Source organism: Cetorhinus maximus, chromosome 10 (assembly GCF_964194155.1).
Source record: "Cetorhinus maximus chromosome 10, sCetMax3.hap1.1, whole genome shotgun sequence".
NCBI lineage: Eukaryota > Metazoa > Chordata > Chondrichthyes > Lamniformes > Cetorhinidae > Cetorhinus > Cetorhinus maximus.
The window spans coordinates 100016437-100037483 of NC_135888.1; the positions used below are offsets into that span (position 1 = coordinate 100016437).

General features: G+C 42.5%; 1 protein-coding gene across 9 annotated transcripts in view; it reads left to right on the plus strand.

The window, feature by feature from the left end:
* LOC144685871 (kelch-like protein 3) overlaps positions 1-21047 on the plus strand; it is a 180146-nt gene that overhangs the window by 58359 nt on the left and 100740 nt on the right. For all 9 annotated transcript variants that reach the window (XR_013577801.1, XM_078550866.1, XM_078550861.1 and 6 more), the window contains one exon: positions 19874-20036. Coding sequence is in view for 8 of the 9 variants with exons in the window: in XM_078550866.1 (XP_078406992.1) it covers positions 19874-20036 (163 nt within the window). In the remaining variant the exon portion in view is untranslated. The remainder of the gene's footprint in view (positions 1-19873; positions 20037-21047) is intronic.

Below are 21047 nucleotides of genomic sequence, written 5' to 3' on the forward strand. Positions count from 1 at the left end.
TCGTGAACCAGATGGGCTTTTACAACAATTGACAGTGGTTTCATGGTCATCATTAGACTTTTAATTCCAGATTTCTTATTGAATTCGAATTCCACCAGCTGCCATTGCGGGATTCGAACCCGGGTCCCCAGAGCATTACCCTGGGTCTCTGGATTACTAACTGCTGAAGCAAAAATCACATGCACTGTCTACCTAGCAAAAGAATTTGGGGGCAAAACCTTTCAGCTATTCCAATGTACTCCTATTGCAATCCAGTATGAGCGTGCCAAATTGTGGAATGATCTTGCGCTGAGGAAAGGGTGAAGCCTGCACTCGCTCTTTACAAATCAGGTGGCTTCAGAAACAATGAGGCCAGGGGTAGGAAGTCACAATGTCAGAGTTCCCTTTATTCCAGCTTTTCTGTTGGTGGGGGCTGGTAAGCCTATTGAGAAAAGGGACATCTGCCTGCCACAGGGCACTTGTGGACCTATAGGATACATATAGGATTGCCAACCCTCAGGATTACCTTGGAGTCTCCAGGAATTAAAATAACCTCAGGGCACTGCTGCAAGCAAACTCGGGAGAAAAATCATAGGGGTGTCTTTTTTCACCCCCCACCCCGCCCTCCTCACCACCACCAGTTTTTGAACATTTTTGTGCATTAGTTTGGAGATGGGTCAGAGGACAGTCAAGAATCATCCTATTGGGCAATGAAGAGTCTGTTCTATGTTGTGGTGTGGGGATGCAGTGTATTGCTCAGGTGGATTTGTCACAAGAGCAATGATGGGAATGTGGGGGTGGGATGGGCTGGCTGGTATCAGGCGATCATGTGATAGAAGCTCCAGGCACTTTGTCCAATCCTAGATGCAGGCTACTATCCTAGAATGGGCCTCTGAAAAAGGAAGCTTTTTTTTAGCTTAAATATGTCCATCTTACAAAGAGGCTGTTCGGGGCCCAACTGTGTTCTTTACAGAGGGGATAGGTTCATGCTGTCCCTCGCCACAAATGTAATAGCAGTTGCTGATTATTTGGCATATTAGGACAGGTAGGCACCCAAAATGCACCCTAATGTGATCATCCATCATCAGCATGTGAAAGGGAACTTCCCCTTGAGCATAGGGAACCAGCTGAGTGGCAGAGGTTCTTAATAGTCATGATTTCAGCATAATTACCAGGATCATAGGCTTACAGATTTTCAATGTTTACAGCATTACTGTACAGTGCACAGGTATGGGCTAAAGCAGATGTGATACTTAATTCAAAACTGAATGCAAAACTTCATAAAAGAATGTATCACTAGAACAAGTGGGCAGAATTCTAGAAAATAGAGTTTCAGGCATTGAAATTCAAGAAAGAAACCTTCAGCTGGTGCTAAGTATGATTTCACAATCTAAATCCCTTGAAGACTCTGTGATGGAAACTTTCTTTAAAAATTTGTTTATTTTGTAACTTTATATCTTCATTAGTATCAATGGCATTAGTTCAGACAAGTTACACCAGTGGCCAGGAGAACGAGTATACAAACTGGGACCCTTAGTGATGTCTGTGTGTATGAGAACAACAACTTGCATTTATATAATGCTGTTAATGTAGTATAATGTCCCAGGGCACTTCACTATTGCCAGACAAAACTTGACGTCGAGCCGCATAGAGATATTAGGACAGGTGAGGTAGATTTTATGGAACATCTTAAAGAAGACAGAAAGGAGGAGAGGTTTAGGGAGGGAATTCCACAGCATAAGGCCTGGGCAGCTGAAGGCACAGCTGTCATTGGTGAGGAGATGGAATTCAGGGATGCAAAAGAGATGAGAGTTGGTGAAATACTGAGATCTCTGAAAGTTATAGACTGGAAGGGGCTACAGAGACTGGGAATGGAAGAGGGCAGAGAGGGATTTGAACATTAGAGAATTTTAAATGTAAGGTATTGACAGACTTGGGAGCAAAGTGTGTCAGTGAGCATAGGGATTATGTTAAATGGGACTTGGTATGAATCAGAATAACGGCAGCAGAATTTTGGATGAGCTGAAGTTTACAGAGGGTGGAAGATGGGATGCCAGTCAGGAGAGCGTTGGAATAATCAAAACTGGAGTTAAGAAAGGTGTGCGTGAGGGTTTCAGCTGCACTTTAGCTTCACATTTGCTTATTCCAATGGTGAGAATGGAGGACTCAGTCGGGATGAAAATCAATGTTATCTTAACAGTTTTGGAGGATAATATGAAGGCAAAGGTACAGAGGGTTGGGGGCGGGGGATGAGTTATCAGCTGTGAAATTTTCAGTCATGATCTCCAGTACCTGATTTATCCCAGAATTGTGCTGCCAATTTGGAAACTCACTACTTCTAGGTGTATAGGCACCCACCTGAAAAAGGCACTAGGCATGTGCAAATGAATTGAAAATCCCCTGTGTTTGTTGGCTATTGGGATCAAATGTGGAATAAAGAGTTGAGTAATTTTGATCCAGTTTCTGTTGGGCATGGGCACACAGACCAAAATAGAAATAAATAATATACCAGTGTGTTGGGGATGTTCCACTGCGTTGAGCATATTGTTGGTGTGTTCATCGGTGCTATATCTGACCAGGGAGTACTTGGTGATATTGAAGGCCTGGAAGGGAATGTTCCATTCAGTAGTACATCATCCTCATCTTGAATGGAAAATTCACAATCTTAAACATTTTGAAAGATGCTATTGTGTTATTCACTGATTATAGTCTCTGAGTCAACGAAGATGTTCCTTTTGCAGTTATACTGGACACTTCTATTTGGGGCTGAGTGAACTCATATGGGTTCCTGTGCATGAGCACCTACAGTAAAAAAAAAAAATTGTTATGTATTACATTTTATTTGTTTCCTGAAGCAGTGACATTGGGCCAGATAACAAAGTTCAGCCAGTAAATCATTGAGTAACCGTTGTTGAAACTGGGCAGATGCCAGTTGTGGATTACAGGGCACACAGCAGAGTAGTAATATCTGTAGACTGCTGGCTATCTCTTGGCATTTCGATAAATCTGGTATTATATTTGGGCTGCAACCATACAATTTTGTAGAGGTAGTAATGTAGCACCATATGTGCAATTATCCAACACTGGTAACATTTTTATGAAGAATTTCATAGTGGAATTTAAGCATGGACTGCATAGTGTGAAAATGTTTAAAATGTTAGTATGAAATCTTCAACTTGTGATAAATTAGCAAACTTACCTGATTTAAAAACTGTTCTTACACTAATTTACTTAATATTGCACTTGTATTAAATTTACAAATACCCTTGACCATAAGCACTGGCCAGAATTTTGCTGGTGCCAATAACATAGCAATCAATGTAGATTTTTGAAATAGTGATTTGCGTTAGTCCCAACCCCTAGCGGGAATTATAGTTTACAATTGTGAAACTCCTTTAAAATATTCTATAATTCTTTACTTCAATCTGGTTATAATGTGGAAGACTTGCCTTGAGACTACATTTTAACATGTCACTTTTGGCTCAGTGATAACACTTTTACCTCTGAGTCAGAAGGTCATGGGTTCAAACCCCATTCCAGGCACTTCATTTAATCTAGGATTACATTTAAGTGATATACTGTTAAAATTGCTATCTTTTAAATAAGATATTAAACCAAGCCCCTATCTGCACTCTTGGAAGTAAAAGATCCTAGGCAGTTTTTGAAGAGAAACATGATTCTCCTGACTAATGATTATCCACTAAAACAGATAGTCTAGTCATTAGTGTTTGTGTTCTCTGCAATTGTCTGCTGTTTCTTTACCCCCTTCCCCCACATTAAAACAGTTACCATACTTTGAAAATATTTCATTAGCTGCAAGGTGCTGTAGAACAACTTGGCATGGTGAAAGGCACTACAATAAAAACATGTTCTTTCCGTTTAGTTGAAGTTCTTTATATCACTAATCAGATTAGAGTCTGGATTCTGAGATTCAGTGTGTTGTTGCTGGATATCTGAGTCCTCTTTGGTTATAAATGGGCAGTCAGATTCTCTTTTATTGACTGATCCACCTTCCTGTGTAGAGTTATTATCCTACTTAGTTGAGAAACAGATCCAGAATTCTTGTATTGTGATCAGGAAGAAAACGTTTCTTTATGTATAAAAAAGTAAAATAGTTTGAAGAAAGTAATTTCTTACAGAACAATATAAAAGAATTGTAAAGGTTGTCAGGAAAGGAAGATGCCTGGGCTTTGTGGCAGTTATGAATTCTCAATTCTGTACATTGCTATAATTCTATATTCTATTTATATATTCTACTTCATTGCACATTGGAGTGACTGTACCTGGTGAAGTAGAAAGAATCTTCACCTACTATACTCAATCATTGTTTGAAGATAATGATGCTGTTTGTTTCTTCTGATCTCTCTGTGGCAGCCAACAACCTGAAAAATTCTTAGTTTTCCTGAAATAGAAATAAAGAGCATGGAAGTTGAGTTACGTGGTTTTGTCCATACACTGCTATGCATTACCTTAAGGGAATCTTTTCTTGAACAAAAGTAAAAGTATGAGACTTTCATGAGCAAATTGTTGTTTCTGAACATGTAACTTTTTTTGTAGATGATTTGGATGAGTTGGCTTCGTTCCAATTTATGAAATTTATTTTTTACTTTTCCACCAAATTGTGCTGTAAACTTATTCCATATACCATTAGTAGAAAATGTGTGTGGATTAACTATAGGTGAAATTGAGGTGCTGAACTGTGACTTAAAGTAGTGTAAGCTTAAGCAATCAGGTTGGTAGTGGATCCCAAGAAAAGGAATTTGTGGAATGTCTACGAGATGGCTTTTTGGAGCAGCTTGTGGTGGAGCCCACTAGGGAACAGACAATTCTAGATTTAGTGATGTGTAATGAGGCAGATTTGATAAGGGAGCTTAAGGTGAAGGAACCCTTAGGAGGAAGTGACCAAAATATGGTAGAATTTACCCTGCAATTTGAGAGGAAAAAGCTGGAATCAGATGTAACGGTATTACAGTTGAATAAAGGCAACTACAGAGGCATGAGGGAGGAGCTGGCCAGAATTGACTGGGAGATGAGCCTCGCAGGAAAGACAGTGGAACAGCAATGGCAGGAGTTTCTGGGAGTAATTTGGGGGAGACAGCAAAAATTCATCCCTAGGAAGAAGAAGCATACTAAAGGGAGGACGAGGCAACCATGGCTGACGAGGGAAGTCAGGGACAGCATAAAAACTAAAGAGAAAACATACAATGCGGCGAAGAGCAGTGGGAAACCAGGGGATTGGGAAGCCTACAAAGACCAACAAAGGACAATTTCTTAAAAAAGAAATAAGGAGGGAGAAGATTAAATATGAGGGTAAACTAGCCAGTAATATAAAAGAAGATTGCAAGAGTTTTTTTTAGATATATAAAGGGTAAGAGAGAGGCAAAAGCGGACATTGGGCCGCTGGAAAATGACGCTGGAGAAGTAGTAGTGGGGAACAAAGAAATGGTGGAGGAACTGAATAGGTATTTTGCGTCAGTCTTCACAGTGGAAGACACGAGTGACATCCCCAAAGTTCAAGAGAGTCGGGGGGCAGAGGTGAGTATGGTGGCCATTACCAAGGAGAAGCTGCTAGGAAAACTGAAAGGTTTGAAGGTGAATAAATCACCTGGACCAGATGGATTACACCCCAGAATACTGAAGGAGATAGCTGAAGAGATAGTGGAGGTGTTAGTGGTGATCTTTCAGGAATCACTGGAGTCAGGGAGGGTCCCAGAGGACTGGAAAATCGCTAATGTAACCCCCCTGTTTAAGAAGGGAGTGAGGCAAAAGATGGGAAATTACAGGCCGATTAGCCTGACGTCGGTCGTTGGTAAGATTTTAGAGTCCATTATTAAGGATGAGATTTCAGAATTCTTGGAAGTGCATGGTGAAATCGGGCAAAGTCAGCATGGTTTCATCAAGGGGAGGTCATGCCCGACAAATCTGTTAGAATTCTTTGAGGAGGTAACGAGTAGGTTAGACAAAGGAGAGCTAATGGATGTTATCTACTTGGACTTCCAGAAGGCCTTTGACAAGATGCCGCACAGGAGGCTGCTCAGTAAGATAAGAGCCCATGGTGTTAGAGGCAAGGTACTAGCATGGATAGAAGATTGGCTGTCTGGCAGGAGGCAGAGAGTGGGGATAAGTGGGTCCTTCTCAGGATGGCGGCCAGTGACTAGTGGAGTTCCGCAGGGGTCAGTGTTGGGACCACAACTTTTCACTTTATACATTAATGATCTAGATGAAGGAACTGAGGGCATCCTGGCTAAGTTTACAGATGATACAAAGATAGGTGGAGGGACAGGTAGTATTGTGGAGGCGGGGAGGCTGCAGAAGGATTTGGACAGGTTAGGAGAATGGGCAAAGAAGTGGCAGATGGAATATAATGTGGGGAAGTGTGAGGTCATGCACTTTGGTAGGAAGAATAGAGGCATAGACTATTTTCTAAATGGGGAGAGAATTCAGAAATCTGGAGTGCAAAGGGAATTGGGAGTCCTAGTCCCGGATTCTCTTAAGGTTAACTTGCAGGTTGAGTTGGTAGTTAGGAAGGCAAATGCAATGTTGGCATTTATTTCGAGAGGACTAGAATATAAAAGCAGGGATGTGCTGCTGAGGCTTTAAAAGGCTCTGGTCAGACCACATTTAGAATATTGTGAGCAATTTTGGGCCCCGTATCTCAGGAAGGATGTTCTGGCCCTGGAGAAGGAACGATCCCAGGAATGAAAGGCTTAACATATGAGGAACGTTTGAGGACTCTGGGTCTATACTCGATGGAGTTTAGAAGGATGAGGGGGATCTGATTGAAACTTACAGAATACTGAAAGGCCTGGATAGAGTGGACGTGGGGAAGATGTTTCCATTAGTAGGAGAGACTAGGACCTGAGGGCACAGCCTCAGAGTAAAGGGAAGACCTTTTAGAACAGAGATGAGGAGAAACTTCTTTAGCCAGAGAGTGGTGAATCTATGGAATTCATTGCCACAGAAGGCTGTGGAGGCCAGGTCATTGAGTGTATTTAAGACCGAGATAGTTAGGTTCTTGATTGGTAAGGGGATCAAAGGTTATGGGGAGAAGGCGGAAGAATGGGGTTGAGAAACTTATCAGCCATGATTGAATGGCGGAGCAGACTCGATGGGCCGAATGGCCTAATTTCTGCTCCTATGTCTTATGGTCTTATCATCTAAGCTATTGAACCCATAATTTTCAGGAGCTGCACATAACCACTGAATGTGCAGTGGAGTCATAACATGTGCACGCCTGACTGCTCTCGCCTTATCCTGCCCCAGATCCAGGTGTGGATTCATTGGAATTATAGGGGCAATTTCCTGCAGCACTGGGGCTGCTGGGCAACTGTGACATTACTTTGAGGAGGAGTTGGCCATTCTGGCCAAAATTTCAGCAACGCAGAGTTAACTTGTTGTCTACTCCTTTAGTTCTTCTGCCTGAGAGAGGTTGTCAATGGGATTGTGTGACTCATTTAGGGAACCTGTATGGTAAACATGTCTCTTACATGTTGACATACTTATCGTGAGCTTACACCATGTGAAGCTAGTTGGATTTTCAAAAGAGCTCGACATCTAACCAGTCTTGTCTCCGATTATGACATTACTATGGTAAAGGTATAGCCGAAAGACGTGTTTGGATTCCAGTCAGAAGTTCCAAATTTGTGCAGGGTGCCCATATGGAAACTGGTTTTGCCCCAAATTCCTCGCTGTCCAGATTGCACATGATTCGTGTCAAAAATTGGCCAGAATTTCTGGGCCATGAGTGTTTTTGTCACAGACTTTGTTTAATTTATGTTGAACTATATTGTTGTCATAAAAATGTAATTGCATGACTTGTATGTGACATAATCGCATTGAAAATTACATGCAACATTTGTGCCTTTTCTCTCTTCCTTGTAGAATGATTAATTATGGTGCCTAGTATTTGGTAATTCTTACTTTGCAAAAATAATTACTTACAGAAATGTATTTGCTGTCAAGAGCAACAAATTAAACTTCCTGCTGGGGTATATTGCAGGAAATGAGCTAACATGGCATGCTATAAATGAATGACAATGTAAGTTACTGAAGTGGGAGCGTAAATACTAGCTGCTCTGAGATTTGCTCATACTCCACACTACACAGAAACTGTCAGAGTCTGAAAGTGTGAGTCAAAGCGCCAGGCTGTGAACCAATCCCAAGTTGTTTTTCTCTGTACAGCTGGACTCTCAGGCAGGGCACTTCCTCTAATCTCTTTAAAGGAAATGAGTAGTTTGTTGGGGGATATCCTGTGGCCCGTGGTTACTGTGCCATTAAGCTCAACCCCCAAGGATACCTTCATTTATATTAAATTCATTAATACATTAAACTCTTGTTAAGATTTTATTCTCATCTGTGTTGTTTCCCAGGAATGACTAGTATCCTTCATGTCTTTGTTAATGTCATGAGTTAGAAGAATTAATGATTGCATTGCAATTACTGACATGTACTGTGAATTACTTATAACATTTTTCTAACTGGGGTGGTAAATTTTCCAGGGGAAAGAATAAAATTGGAAAGAAGATTATACCTGTACTAGTTTCCGTGATGGTGCAGTGAGCTCATCCAGAGACTTGCTAAACCAAACAGATCTGGAAGATTGTCTGGTGGAACCCCCGTTATGTGCTGAGTTAGCCGACCTCAGCCAGTGTGGTGGTTAGGGTGCCCCAATCTGCTTCAGCACTTCTGGATTGGTTGGTGTAGTAATTGATCTGCTTGTGAAAGTTATTCATTGGGCTCTGCTAGAAGCATGTTTGGTCCTACTGTGTAAGGAAAAGATTAAGCTTAACTGTAATTCTCCTTACTTTCAATAGTCTGCTGACACTCGCATCTAAGCACATGCATACATAAAGACTATCTGGATGAGGTACCAAAGGGCATCCATGGAATCATAACTGTAGCATGGAGGCCATATTTTCAGGAAAAGTGAAAGGTAGAATATTGGCAAGAAGGAACACTTTTAATTTGGTACTAAATTTGGCAGATTCACTCAGAGGGACCACACTAGAGGGGCAGAGCAAGATTGATCTTTACTTTTCATGTATCCATGTTATACCTAGTTGACATTGTTTGTTGATTCTAGCTGTCTGAAACAGAATGAATTCCATTAACTGAAAAAGAATTAAGACAAAACTTGTCAACTGCCTGCCCCAGGCCAACCTTGTACTATAAAGAAAAGTTGCAAAAGAGCATGCAAAACTGAAGAGAAGCCCTGCAATTACTGCAACTATAATGTGCCTGGAAGAGATAAACTGAACATCATTATTGGTGCTGGTGATGACTCATTTGTCCAAAAAAGACCAAGAAGTATTTTTGTGCGAAATTATCGCAAATTACTCACTGGACTATTAGCTGGGTGCTTTCTTTTCACAGCGATGCAGCTTTTTTTAAAGAGGGTTTTCAGAAAATTTTCACCATAGTTGTTAATTGACATCTCCATTAATTTTATAAATTGATTTTACAGTCATCAAAATCTTCAATTTTATATTGTGCTGCTGACTATTAAGGTCAATATTGCCATGTTTTATAATAAACAGATGCACTCAGACTGGATTGATTCTGCATGTGTGGACAAAATCCACATTTTCTATAGTGTTGAATGGCATTAATGGGGTCTTTACTGTTCATCTGCTCTGTGAGAAATGGGATCTCAGAAGATGAGATTCTTGAACTAGATGACCACCTACCCAGTCTGAGTTGGAAACACCTGTCCAGTTCAGCCCTGAAGCAGATGCTCTGATCAGAGTCAACTTGCCAACAAATCAGCACCCTTTTCTCCTGCAGTATAAATTGTTGTGATCGCTTGAAATTTGGCATTCTTGTGTTTGTCCTGATGGGTGCATGATGAAAATCATTGCCAACATGCCTCTCTCTTCAGCAATATTCAAGTTCTGTACTACTAAGCAGCAATTTAAAAAATTTATTCATGGGATGTAGGCATCGCTGAAAACGTCAGCATTTATTGACTTATCTCTAATTGTTTCTGAGAAGGTGGTGATGAGGAATCTTGAGTTACATGAAGAGACCAGAGAAGCCGGGACTGTTCATTAGGACAGAGAAGGTTAAGGAGAGATTTAGTAGAGACGTTCAAAATCATTGAAGGGTTTTGATAGAGCAAAATAAGAGAACATTGTTTCTGCTGGCAGAAGAGTCAAGCACTCCCTCAGTGCTGTTAGGTAGGAGGTTCCAGGATTCCGACTCAGGATTTACGATATACTTCGAAGCCAGGGTGGTGTGTGAATTGAAGGTGGAGCACTGGTGTTCCCATGCACCCGCTGTCCTTATCCTTCTAATTGCTATAGGTTAGGGGTTAGGAGGCACTGTTGAAATCACCTTGGCGAGTTGCTGTTAGTGTATTTTGTACATAGTACACAGTCCACAGATAGTGGAGGGAGTGAATGTTTATGGTGGTGGATGGGGTGCCAATCAAGTAGGCAATCTTGGATGGTATCGAGATTCTTGACACTTGTTGGAGCTGCACTAATTCAGGCAAGTGGAGGGTACTGAGGGAAGTGAGAGTGGAAATTACAGAGGCACTAGTGATAATCTTCCAGTCTTCCTTAGACACTAGGGTGGTGCCAAGGGACTGGAGAATTGCAAATGTTCAAAAAGGGGTGCAAGGAAGGATAAAGCTGAAAACTGTAGACCAGTCAGTCTGACTTCAGTGGCAGGGAAGCTTCTGGAAAATATAGTTTGGGACAAAATCATTGGTTACTTAGACAACTGCAAGATAATTAAGGAAAGCCAGCATGGATTCATTGAGGGAAAATCACCTTTAACTAACTTGCTGGAGCTTTTTGAGGAGGTAACAGAGAAAGTTATATGGGAAATGCTATTGATGAGGTGTATATGGATTTTCAAAAGGCATTTGACACAGTGCCACACAACAGACTTGTGAGCAAAATTCTAGCTCATGGAATAAAAGGGAAATTAGGGACTTGGATAAGAAATTGGCTGAGTAACTGGAAAGGGATAGTGGTGATAAATGGTTGTTTTTCAGATTGGAGGAAGGTTTGTACTGGGGTTCACCGGGGGTCAGTGTTGGGACCCTTGCTCTTCCTGATGTATGTTAATGACCTAGACTGTGGTGTTCAGGGCATGATTTCAAAATTTGCAGATGATATGAAAATTGAAAATGTCGTCAATTGTGATGAGGATTGTCTTGAACTTCAAAAGGATATAGACATGTTGGTGGATTGGGCAGACAAGTGGCAGATGACGTTTAATGCAGAGAAGTGTGAAGTGGTTCGTATTGGCAGGAGGCGTATGGGGAGACAGTATAAAATAAAGGGAGAAACTCTAAAGGAGGTGCAGGATCAGAGGGACCTTGGTGTATATGTACGAGTCATTGAAGATGGCAGGGCATGTAGAGAGAGCAGTTAATAAAGCATATACTATCTTAGGCTTTCTTAATAGGGACATTGAGTGCAATAGTAAGGAGGTCATGTCGAACTTGCATAAGACACTAGTTAGGCCTCATATGGAGTACTGTGTCCAGTTCTGGGCACCATACTTGAAAGACGTGAAGGCATTGAAGAGAGTACAGAGGGGACTCACAAGAATAATTCCAGGAAAAAAGAACTGTAGCTATGAGGATAGATTGGAGAGGTTGGGACTGTTTTCCTTGGAGAAAAGGAGGAAAGGAGACTTGATAGAGGTATTCAAGACCCTGAGGGGTATGGACAGGGTAAATAGTGAAAAACTGTTCCTACTCAACAAAGCATCAAAAATTAGACGGCACAAATTCAAAATAATTGGCTAAAGGAGTAAAAGTGAGGAAATTTTTTTTCACCAGAGGGTGGTTGGAGTCTGGAATGAATTTCCTGAGAGGGTGGTGGAGGCAGGTTCGATTGAGGTATTAATTGAGAATTGGATTGGTATCTGAAAAGAGAGAATGTGCAAGGTTATGGGAATAAGGCAGGGGAGTGGGACTAGATAGAAGGCTGTATCAGAGAACCAGTGCAGATTCGATGAGCCTCCTTCTGCACTGTAAAGATCCTGTGATTCTGAGAGTATTCCGTCACACTCTTGACTTGTGCCTGATGACTTTGGGCAGTCAGGAGGCGAGAGTTACTCACCACAGAATTCTCAGCCTTTGACCTGTTTTTGTAGCCACAGTATTTATTTGGCTGGTCCAGTTCAGTTGCTGGTCACTTGTAACCCCCAGTATGTTGATACTGGGGGATTCAGCAATGGAAATGCCATTGAATGTCAAGAGGAGATGGTTAGATTCTCTCTTGTTGGAGATGGTCATTGCCTGGCAGTTGTGTGGTGCGAATGTTTCCCGCCACTTATCAGACCAAGCCTGAATGTTGTCCAGGTCTTGCTGCATTTTGATATGGACTGCTTCAGTATCTGAGGAGTTGTGGTGGTACTGAACATTGTGCGATCATCAGCGAACCTCCCTTCTCTAACCTTATGATGGAAGAAAGCTCATTGATGAAGCAACTGAAGATGGTTGAGCCTAGGATACTACCCTAAGGAACTCCTGCAGCAATGATGTCCTAGGACTGAGATGATTGGCCTCCAACAACCACAGCCATCTTCCTTTGCACTAGGTATGACTCCAGCCAGTGGGAAGTTTTGCCCTGATTCCAAGTGATTTAAATTTTTTGCTAAGATTCCTTGATGCTGCACTTTATCAAATGCTGCCTTTATGTCAATGGTAGTCACTCTCACCTCCCCACCACCTCCTCCCCCTCACTTCACTTTCTGCGCACACTATGTGATTAACTTTTAATTGCCCTCTGAAATGGCCTAGCAAACCACTCAATTGTACAAAACTGCTACAGAACAGTCAAAAAGGAATAAAACTGGACAGACCACCTGGCATTAGCTTAGGCACTGGAAATGACGCTACACAATGGTTCTCACTAACATCTGGGGGCTTGTGTCAAAATTAGGAGAGTTGCCCCACTGACTAGTCAAGCAACAGTCTGGACATAGTTATACTAACCAAATCAGCCAATGTCCCCTACTCATTCATCACCACTGGCAGGACAGACCCAACAGAGGCAGCGGCATAGTGGTATACAGTCAGGAAAAATTTGTCCTGGGAGTTTTCAACATTGACTGCGGACCCCATGAAGTCTCATGGCATCAGGTCAAACATGGGCAAGGAAACTTTCTCCTGATTACCACCTACAGCTCCCTCAGCTAATGGATCAGTACTCCTTCATGTTGAATATCACTTGGAAGAAACACTTGAGGGTGGCAAGGACACAGAATGTACTCTGTGTATGCAACCATTGTGTTAAATGGGATAGTTTCAGAACGGAGCTAGCAACTCAAAACTGTGCACCTTTGTGTTGTGGACCATCTGCAGCAGCTCAGAGTTGTTTCAACCATAATCTGAGCCTCCTGGCTAGACATATCTCTCGCTTTACCATTATCATCAGGCTGGCTGATCAACCCTGGTTCAATGAAGAAGGCTGGAGGGCATGCCAAGAGCAGTACCAGGCATATCTAAAAATGAGGTGGCAACTTGGTGAAGCTACAACATGGACCGCTTACATGCCAAACAGCGGAAGCTGCATGCAGCAGACAGATCTAAATGATTCCACAACCAATGGACCAGATCTAAGCTCTGTAGTCCTGTCACATCCATCTGTGAATGATGATAATGATTTAAATGACTAGGAGGAAGAGGCTCCACAAATATCCCCATCCTCAATGATGGGAAGCCCAGTGCAACAGTGCAAAAAACAAGGCTGATCATTTGCAACCATTTTCAGCAAGAAGTACTGGTTGGATGATCCATCTCTGCCTCCTGAAGTCTTGAATATCACAGATGCCAGTCTTTAACCATTTCTATTCACTGTGATATCAAGAAAAGGCTAAAGACACTGGATAAAGCAATAGCTATAGGCCCTAACAACATCCCAGCAATAATACTAAAGACTTGCGCTTCAGAACTAACTGTGTCATTAGCTAAGCTGTTCTTGTACAGTGACAACACTGGTGCCTACCTGATGATGTGGAAAACTGTCCAGGTAAGTCCCATCCACAAAAAGCAGACAAATCCAACCCATTCAATTGCCACCCTATCAGTCTACTCTTGATTATCGACAAAGTGATGGCAGGTATCATTGACAGTTCTATCAAGCAGCACTTACGCAGCAACATCTTGCTCACCGATGATCAGTCTGGGTTCCGCCAGGGCCACTTGGCTCCTTGCTTCATTACAGCCTTAGTTCGTTACAGCCTTGGTTCAAACATGGACAAAAGATCAGAATTCCAAAGGTGAGGTGAGAGTGATTGCCTTTGACATCAAGGCAGAATTTAACTGAGCATGGCATTAAGGTGCCCTAGCAAAATTAAATTAAATGGGAAGTAGGGGGAAATCTCTCCACTGATGGAGTTGAACACTAGCACAGAGGAAGCTGCTTGTGATTATTAGAGGTCAATCACCACAGCCCCAGGACATCACAAGGAGTTCCTCCGTAGAGTCCTAGGCCCAACCATCTTCAGCTGCTTCATCAATGACCTTCCCTCCATCATAAGGTTAAAAATGGGGATGTTCGCTGATGATTGCACAATGTTCAGTATCATTTGCTACTCCTCAGATACTGAAGCTGTCTGTGTCCATAAGCAGCAAGACCTGGACAACATTCTGATTTGGGCTGATAACTGGCAAGTAATATTTGCGCCCTGCAAGTGCCAGACAATGACCATCTCCAACAAGAGTGAATGCAACCACCTCCCGTTGACGTTAAATGGCATTATCATTGCTGAAATTCCCACCATCAACACTCTGGGCAGGTTACCGTTGACCAGAAACTGAACTGGACCAGCCATATAAATTCTGTGGCTACAAGACCAGATCAGAGGTTGGGAATTCTGCAGCAATTAACTCACCACCTGACTCTCCAAAGCTTGTCCACCACCTACAGGGCACAAGTCAGGAGTCTGATGGAATACTCTCCACTAGCCTGGATGAGTGCAGCTCCAACAATGTTCAAGAAACCAGACACAATCAGGACAAAGCAGTCTGATTGGCACCACCTTAAATATTTGTTCCCTTCACTGATGCATGGTGGCAACAGTGCGTACCATCTAGCCAGGGCTCCTTTGATGGCACTTCTTCAAACCAGTGACCTTTACCACCTTGAAGGACAAGGGCAACAGGTGCCACCTGCAAGTTCCTCTCCAAGTCGCACTTTTTCTTTGGAAAAATATGCTTTATTCATAAAATACCTGAAAGAACATTCCAAAACATTTCTAAATGGCCATCACACAAAGTGCAATCATATTCAACTTTTACACATGGATCATGAGGTGCTTCAATACAATCAATGAATATTACAGTCATTTCAATATGGTTGTTACAGACAGTGCAATGGATCATTTTGCACTCTGAGGTGCTTCAATACAATTATGATACATTTAGTTTTCACTACATACATTCATTGTGAGTCGTACAGCCCGAGGGGGTCCATACAATTCCCAGCCCCTTGGTGCACTATGGCAGAAAGCTCTTAGACAGCGACCTTTCCCCATTGCGCCTTTGCAGCGGCTGCCGCAAGCTTTAGTGCATCCCTCAGCACGTAGTCCTGGACCTTGGAATGTGCCAGTCTGCAACACTTGATCAGGGACAACTCTTTGCACTGGAAGACCAAGGAGTTTCGGGCAGACCAAAGAGTGTCTCTCACCGAGTTGATGATCCTCCAGCTGTAGTTGATGTTTGTCTCACTGTGTTCCTGGGAACAGCCCAAGAAGCACAGAGTCTTGTCTCACAGCACTGCTCGGGATGAACCTTGACAAAAACCACTGCATCTCTCACCAGACTTTCTTTGCAAAGGCACATTGCATAAGGAAGTGAACAATGGCCTCTTCTCCACCACAGCCACCTCGAGGACAACGTGCAGAAGGGATGAGACTCCTGGTAGGTAGGAAGGATCTGACGGGGAGGGCCTTTCTCACCACCAGCCAAGCTACATCTTGGTGCCTCTCCAAGTCACACACCATCCGGACTTGAAACTACATCGCCGTTTCTTTGTTGTTGCTAGATCAAAATCCTGGAACTCCCTTCCTAAACACCTACAACACTGAAGGTGTAACACCACCAGTTGGACTGAGTGATTCCGAAAGGCAGCTCGCCGTCACCTTCTTGAGGGCTATTAGGAATGAGTAACGAATGCTGGCCTTGTCAGTGATGTTATTCCATGAAAGAATAAAAAAATTGTTTGTAATACCTAATCTGCATAAGCCGAGGTCAGACATTCCCTTTTTAAGTCGTCTTATCTACCTGCATGTTTCGAATGCACACAGGCAGGAGCAAGCTTCCTTCAGGTAACAGTCATAGAAGTTACCCTAAATTGGTTTATCTTGTTAAAAATATTAAAATGTAACAAAATATTGAGATTCTCATGAACCCATATTTTTGATTTATGATTTTTATGATCTTTGATTTATTGCCATCTGTACCTGTATAATAGGAATCCATGACAGCACCTTGCAAGTGAAGCTTGCATTTTTTTGCCTTGCATCACATCAGTGCTTCCCTTGATTAATATTATGTCGTAAAATGTGTGTGGCTGCATCAAGCTATGCGTCGACCCTCGGTACGCAAACACCAAGTGTCACTACGTGCTGAGGTTCTCCCTGTCCCCGGTATTGTGAAGGATGGGTCTGGCCAAGCTGCCGCGGAACGCTCCAAGTCGTTGGACCATGCTGCACCACCTGTCCCTTGTGGAAAAATTTATGCAGAGAAACACCTTTGACCACAAGTCCATCAGGCAGTGGTTGACACGTAACATCCTAGAGGCCGTGAAGGAAAAAGAGATGGTGGATCCTGTCGGATGGTTCCCTGAGCAGACTCAAAGTCATTTGGCAGAATGCCTCATCGCCAGAACTTTTCAACAAGCACCAAGATGTAGCTTGGCTGGGGGTGAAAAGGCCCTCCCTGTCAGATCCTTCCTATACGCCAGGAGTCTCACCCCCTCTGCACATTGCCCTCGAGGTGGCTGTGGTGGGCAAGAGACCGTTGTTCACCTCCTTGTGGAATGTGCCTTTGCAAAGAAGGTCTGGAGAGAGATGCAGTGGTTTTTGTCAACGTTTATCCCGAGCAGTGCTGTGAGACAGGACTCTGTGCTCTACGGGCTGTTCCCAGGACACAGTGAGACAAACATCAACTGCAGGTGGAGGATCATCAACTTGGTGAAAGATGCTCTTTGGTCTGCCCAAAATTTGTTGGTCTTCCTATGCAAAGAGTTGTCCCTGATCAAGTGTTGCAGACTGGCACATTCCAAGGTCCAGGACTACGTGCTGAGGGATGCACTAAAGCTTGGGGCAGCCACCGCAAAGGCGCAATGGGGAAAGGAACAAAAACAAAAATTGCTGGAAAAACTCAGCAGGTCTGACAGCATCTGTGGAGAGGAAGACAGAGTTAACGTTTCGAGTCCGAATGACTCTTCATCAGAACTAAAGAGAAATAGAAATGTGGTGGCCACCACCAAACACATCTTCCCTTCGACCCCCCCCCCCCGCACCCGTTGGCATTCCATAGGGTCCGTTCCCTCTGGGACACCCTGGTCCACTCCTCTATTACCCCCTTCACCTCAACCCCCTCCCACGGCACCTTCCCATGCAACCGCAGAAGGTGCAACACCTGCCCCTTTACTTCCCCCCAACTTCTCACTGTCCAAGAGCCCAAACACTCCTTTCAAGTGAAGCAGCACTTCACTTACACTTCCCTCAATTTAGTCCAGTGCATTCGCTGCTCCCAATGCGGTCTCCTCTACATTGGTGAGACCAAACGTAGACTGGGTGGCCGCTTTGCAGAACACCTTCGGTCTGTCCGCAAGCATGACCCAGACTTTCCTGTCGCTTGTCATTCCAACACACCACCCTGCTCTCATGCCCACATGTCTATCCTTGACCTGCTGCAATGTTCCAGTGAAGCTCAACGCAACCTGGAGGAACAGCACCTCATCTTCCGATTAGGCACTTTACAGCCTTCCAGACTTAACATTGAGTTCAACAACTTCAGATCATGAACTCTCTCCTCAATCCTCACCCCCTTTATGACCCCCTTTTTTCTAATAATTATTATATATATTTTTTATATGTATATATTTTTCTTTTCCCACCCATTTCTATTATTATTTAAAAAATTTATTTCCTCCCATTGTTTTATCTCCACCTTTTAGCCTATTTTGATCCCTTCCCCCGCCACCCCACCCCCATTAGGGTCATCTGTCACTTGCTCATCTGCTTTCTACCCTTAATGTCACCATTAATACATCCTTTAGCTAATATCACCACCATCAACACACCTTTGACCTTTTGTTTCTCACATCTTTTGCAATCTCTCCTTTGCCTCCACCTATCACTGGCCCTCTATCCAGCTCCACCTGTCCCACCCCCCCTTAAACAGCTTATATTTCACCACATTTCTATTTCTCATTAGTTCTGATGAAGAGCCATACGGACTCGAAACGTTAACTCTGTCTTCCTCTCCACAGATGCTGTCAGACTTGCTGAGTTTTTCCAGCAATTTTTGTTTTTGTTTCAGATTTCCAGCATCTGCAGTATTTTGCTTTTATAATGGGGAATGAACGCTGTCTAAGACCTTTCTGCCATAGTGCACCGAGGGGCTGGGAATTGTATAGACCCCTCGGGCTGTAGCATGTAGTGAATACTAAATGTACATAATTGTATTGAAGCCCCTCAGAGTGCAACATGATTTATGTTGTTAACTCTAATCCCATTGCACTGCCTGACTCTCTGTAATGACCATATTGAAATGACTGTAATATTCATTGATTGTATTGAAGGACCTCGTGATCCATGTGTAAAAGCTGAATATGATTGACTTTTTGTGATGGCCATTTAGAAATGTTTTGTAATGCTCTTTTAGATATTTTATAAATAAAGTATTTTTTCAAAAAAAAATGTTGTAAAATGAAAACTAAGTGAATGACAATAATGGAAATAATTAGAAAGATGTCTGGTGTAAGCAGGTTTTACTAGCAACTGGCTGTAAATTCCAGTTTTGTGTGGCAGATTACTAATGTATGTGATGAAGTATAGTGCTTCAGGCACCTTGCATTTTCAGTGTTGATTACATGGATGAATGCTGTAGTGACCTCATGTGCTCAGAGAACTGGTTTAACTTGTTTAATATGTTCATGTCAGACTGAAAACAACTATTTCAGATTATTGAACGTAAAGTTTCTTGTGACATTACTTTTAAAAACCATGTATGTATGTTCAACTTTTGGAATTTGAAAGAACCTATGAAATATGTAGCTGAGTTTAAAAAAGAATCCAACATTTTCCATTTTGTTTTTCCATAGAGTCAAAGGTCAAATCGCATTGAAAAAGCAGGAGTTTTAATTCACTGTTTTTCTTTCCCTTCTGTCATACATCAGAAATGTTTTGGTAGAAACGTGCAAAGGAAATTGTATGAATTAAATTGGCCCCAGTGCTTACATGTTATCCTCACAATGCAAGATGTTTAATTATATCGATGAGATTGTGTTGTAGAGAGATCAGAATGATATTTGGAATGTGGGGGCTTTTAATGAACGTTGCTCAAATTGGCATTGTGAACATGTAGTATAAGTTAATATAAATAAATGAATCCTCTTTAGACTTGTGGCTTTCTTTTCTTTCTCTGATAGGAAATTTGCCTGTTTTTATGTGTCCTTTATTGCTGAGTATTATAAAATGAGATTTAGCTATTTGTAGTAGTTTGTATTCCCACTAGGATGGGATTAAAGTACAGCTTGTCTCTTGTGGTCTCCACAGTTAAATATAATAAGTTTATTTGTGTTGTGCATTTAACGTCATATTAATCTGTTGGAATTGAGACTTTTTTTCCAGACAAGGGCTACACAATACCCAATAGCTGGAGTTTGAATCTCGTTTACTTTTTGTCTTTGCCTTTTAGGTGCTTTTGCCTGCAGCCAGTCTGTTACAGCTCATGGATGTAAGAACTGCTTGTTGTGATTTTCTGCAATCCCAGTTGCATCCAACCAACTGTCTAGGAATTCGAGCATTTGCAGATGTTCACACATGTACAGAGCTGCTGAATGAAGCCAATGCATATGCAGGTGGGCACTGTTCACTTTGATTTTGATAAAACCACAAAACAAAGCACAGAGCAACATAAATGTATTCTTAACCTTACATTTTTAAATTGTAACCCAGTTTTGACCCAATGACATAGTTTTGTTTAAAAGCAAAATACTATGGATACTGGAAACCTGAAATAAAAACAGAAAATGGTGGAAATATTCACCAGGTCAGGCAGCATCTGAGGAGAATGAAACAAAGGGCTGTAACTTCTGAGCTCCAGGGCATTGTATTGGGGTGGGGTACCCCAAAGATGCGCTGGGGAAGTCCCCCTCACTGGTATTTCACAGGTAAGGTTTGCACAGCAATTGCCCGGAAATGCAGACTTCCCTTGGGCAATTACCTTACACTGGGAACCATCCAAAAATGCAATTTAAATAACAAACTTTGGATGGTTCCAACTAGGTTACATCAATAGTTACCCAGAAAAAGTTAGAATTAAAATCTCTTCTAACTTCTGGGTAACTATTGTATAGACCCCCACTGGACTACCTCCACCCCCTGACTACCCCACCCACGGGACTTCCCCCTAGCCCCCAAGGGACTACAATATCCTGGCTGCAAGGTTTGCTAGTGTCACTCGGGAGGGTTTAAACTAGTATGGCAGGGGGATGGGAACCAGAGCAATGGGTCAGCAGGTGAAATAAATGACTGGGAACCAGTGAATATAGCCAGTAGGACTAAGAGGAAGGGCAGGGCAGGGAGAAATTACTGAACACAGTGGGATTGGGGGTCTGAAATGCATTTGTTTCAATGTGAGAAGTATAACAGGCAAGGCAGATGAGCTTAGAGCTTGGATTAGTACTTGGGACTAATCCTGTCCATCCTCCAACCAAGTCTCTGTAATAGCAATAACATCATAGTCCCAAGTACTAATCCAAGCTCTAAGCTCATCTGCCTCATGATGTTATTGCTATTACAGAGACTTGGTTGAAGGATGGACAGGATTGGCAGATGAACGTTCCAGGATTTAGATGTTTCAAGCAGGA